Source organism: Citrus sinensis, chromosome 3 (genome assembly GCF_022201045.2).
Source record: "Citrus sinensis cultivar Valencia sweet orange chromosome 3, DVS_A1.0, whole genome shotgun sequence".
NCBI lineage: Eukaryota > Viridiplantae > Streptophyta > Magnoliopsida > Sapindales > Rutaceae > Citrus > Citrus sinensis.
Genome location: NC_068558.1, coordinates 47,462,571 through 47,465,696, shown reverse-complemented (window position 1 = coordinate 47,465,696; position 3,126 = coordinate 47,462,571). Strand labels below are relative to the sequence as shown.

Genomic DNA, 3,126 nt, shown 5'->3' with positions numbered 1-3,126 from the left:
GTCTACTTAACTAGTACTGATATTGGTATTCCATTCCTTTTTTCTGTTTGAATTTCTGGTCCTAGCCGATAAATCCTGAGGGCTATAGGCACCCCAGAATTTGAACTATCGTAGACGTTGATGTAATGTGCTTCTTAACTCAGGACAAAAGCAACTAGTATGGGTGCGGACTTGTCTTATATCATATTGTGAACGGTGGTGCATGCTTGAAATTTTACTAATTTCTGCCGCCATAGGTACCAATGTAAGGAAGAGCCCAAATGGTATCAAGCATTTAAATCAGGAGACTTTAGATGCTAACATTTTTAAAAAGGAGCTTTTTCAAGACAGGGATACCATACAAATATACAATTGGATGCATTTAAGAAATTTAGATATTAAACAAAAATTTAGAGCAATACCTGTAAATTTCTAGAGAATATTAGTTTTGTAACATAAGAAAGATATCTAAGTCCTACATATTCCTAATTCCACACAAGTCAGATATCATTGTTGTGGGTGTTGTACGGGACCTGGGTTGGTCACAGGACCACTGGAATCAGAAATCCCCAGGACAAGTCCATCAACATCCACAGGAAAAAGAAGCCTTTGAAATAGACATCCAGTGGAGATGGGCTGTGGTGGCTGGACGATCATCAATAAATCATTATCTTTGCACAACATGCCAACAACTGTGACAGAGCTGCCTTCCTGCACATAGCTGGGGGCAAAAAAAGAACAAAATGCAATTTACAGCTTAGAAGCTTTCTGAATGCACCATGATAGCATCAAGAAGCAAAGCTTCTGTGTAAGTCATTACCCTTCTTCCAGACGTAATAGACGAGCTTCAGCTGGGAGGTTTCTGTCTCTCAACCATTTCCTGAGATGAGTAGACAGTATTCTGCTACATCCAGAAGTTGTTACAATGTTGCTCTCACAGATCAAGGGTAGAACCTTACAACCAGAACCTGCTTTCACCAACACTCTTATACCAGACTTCCGATCGGTTATGTAAAAGTCTGTGGAGAACCTCTGTCCGGTGGAAACCCCAAACAGAATAAAATTAAACTTCCAATCAACCTATGTATCCCTTCATATAGTTCTCTTCATTACGGAGGGAGTAAGGAGCTATTAGTCATAAATATTGATCCTCACTGATTATCAGGTTCATTTTATGTTTAATATTCAAACTAGGTGATGCTAAGAGACAATAAAAAAATTTAACACAGATTGATACTGAGCAAATCCTATAGTGCCTTCAAAAATTAGTAGTACTTCATGACAAATAATGCTTAGCAGTGAAAAGCAACTTATATATTAAATGAGTTCAGTTGGTGGCATAATTGGAGTAAATATTTGGAAAGGCATAATGAAAAATGATTTATCTGAGAGAATCTCAAGGTACCACACTAATTGAAATATGCAACTAGCAATGAATAACCTTTTTTCCATGAGTAGTAACAAAAGCACTAACCTAGGCCAAGAAATTGGATGACTCGTGTTTGCAACAGACATGGAAAAAAAAAATTTGAAGAAAACATGAGGGATTGTTGATACTATGTGTGGAGTAGAGTTCAAAGTTGTAGTCGAAGAACTTACAAACCTCGCAATATGCTAGACTCCACTGACAGCAAGATTTGTTAACATTCACAGGCTTGAGACCCAATCTTCCGTATTCATACAAAAGAGTTGACGTATAGATACATCGGGTAGCCTTTTCATATGAAGATTCCAGGGAGACACTCCCACATGATGCTAACTGAAATTACCAGAGCAAGAAATGTGGTTGGCATTCCATTTATATCATTGACTTAATAAGAGTAGCATATCATGCATTCACTAATGAGAGCAAAGGTTAAACAAAGACAAGTCAGCAAGATGCACCATTCATAGTTATAGACAGAGACAAAGCGGCCTAATGAATTTCTTCAAAATGTAATAAGCCAAGTATAAGCTCATTCCGAGTTTCGCTGCTGCAGTATGATTTCTCAATCAAATTATCAATAATATTGACAGAATTTACTTTGGTATCTGGGGCTTGTGAATGGTGTAGATGATAATAGACTATTATGGTGCAACAGAACAGATGGCTTCGAAATCCAAACTCACATGATATATACATATATTTCAGTAACATAACAGCAATTAAGAGAAATAGAGTGAATCCCCAGCAAAACCTTGTTGCACAAGGGCATAGTAAGCATATATCGCTAAATCCATAGTCCTAAAATTAAATTAAAGAAATATTTTACCCAGACAAGTGGCAGCTGAGTTGATTGGTTTAAAAAATTAAAGAAATGATACCAGTGCTGGGAAAGTAAAAAAGAAATATCTTGCTAATTTGAATTAAAAGGTAAAGAAAAGAAAGGAGAGCCCACCCCAGTAATCTTAACAAGCTGGCCATGAGGTGCGAGGCGAAGGTCAGAGTCGGGGAAAGAACGGACAAACAATGAAAGAGCAGCCTTATGGTTGCGGTTGAGCATGTTCCAAGCGATAAAACATATTACAAAAGTTGAGAGCAGAAGAAAGAAGAGCAAAAACGCGGCGTTGTGGACCACAATCAGGATGAAAACCGACACTGAAAGGCCAATTATGAAGAGACTTAGGAGAATGTATACACCTACACTCGGAATTGGAATGCCCTTCCAACTCCAACTCAAACTCATTCTTCTCTGCTCTTCTATGTCTCTAATACGCCTCCATTCCTCTTCGATTTTCCTTTTCCACCTCAGTACACAACAAAACACACAAACCAGCTGAAGTGCTGCGTTTTGGGTAAAACGGCGACGCCCCGTTTTACCGGTTTCTAGTTCTCACTAGTTTTTTGAAGGAAATATGATCTCATTTGGTCTCTAAGATTAGTGTTCATTTACTATTTATATTTTAAAAGGTAAATATTTTAATAAATTTAAAAAAATGATATATTTTTTAAAAATACTTAAGTAGATGACACGTTAATTTTTGCCATTACTTTTAACTGGCCAAGGGTAAATTAGTCATAAAATAATATTTTTACTCTTATAATTAATTACAAAATAATGTTCCTACCCTACAATTAGTTATGAAATGAAATTTTTACCCTTAGTCGGTTAAAGTTAATGGCAAAAATTAATATAATGCCACCTGCTCTAGTATTTTAAAAATATG

At 36.6% G+C, this 3,126-nt stretch overlaps 1 protein-coding gene across 1 annotated transcript; it reads right to left on the bottom strand.

Annotated features, from left to right (window-relative positions):
- Positions 1-333: 333 nt before the first annotated feature.
- LOC102614214 (uncharacterized membrane protein At1g16860-like) lies at positions 334-2,833 on the bottom strand. The gene is made up of 4 exons (XM_006491277.4): positions 2,358-2,833; positions 1,583-1,738; positions 800-1,011; positions 334-700 (listed from the first exon to the last, which is right to left on the bottom strand). The coding sequence occupies exons 1-4, from the start codon at positions 2,643-2,645 to the stop codon at positions 487-489; spliced, it is 870 nt and encodes a 289-aa protein (XP_006491340.1). The 5' UTR covers positions 2,646-2,833; the 3' UTR covers positions 334-486.
- Positions 2,834-3,126: the final 293 nt, after the last annotated feature.

Bases quoted from the DNA above. Each gene is read 5' to 3' on its own strand.
- LOC102614214 (XM_006491277.4), bottom strand. From the start codon at position 2,645: ATGAGTTTGAGTTGGAGTTGGAAGGGCATTCCAATTCCGAGTGTAGGT. The intron at 1,012-1,582 runs GTTTGTAAGTTC...TCCACCGGACAG, and splicing joins GGAGTCTAGCATATTGCGAG to AGGTTCTCCACAGACTTTTA. The intron at 701-799 runs GTAATGACTTAC...TTTTGCCCCCAG, and splicing joins CTATTACGTCTGGAAGAAGG to CTATGTGCAGGAAGGCAGCT.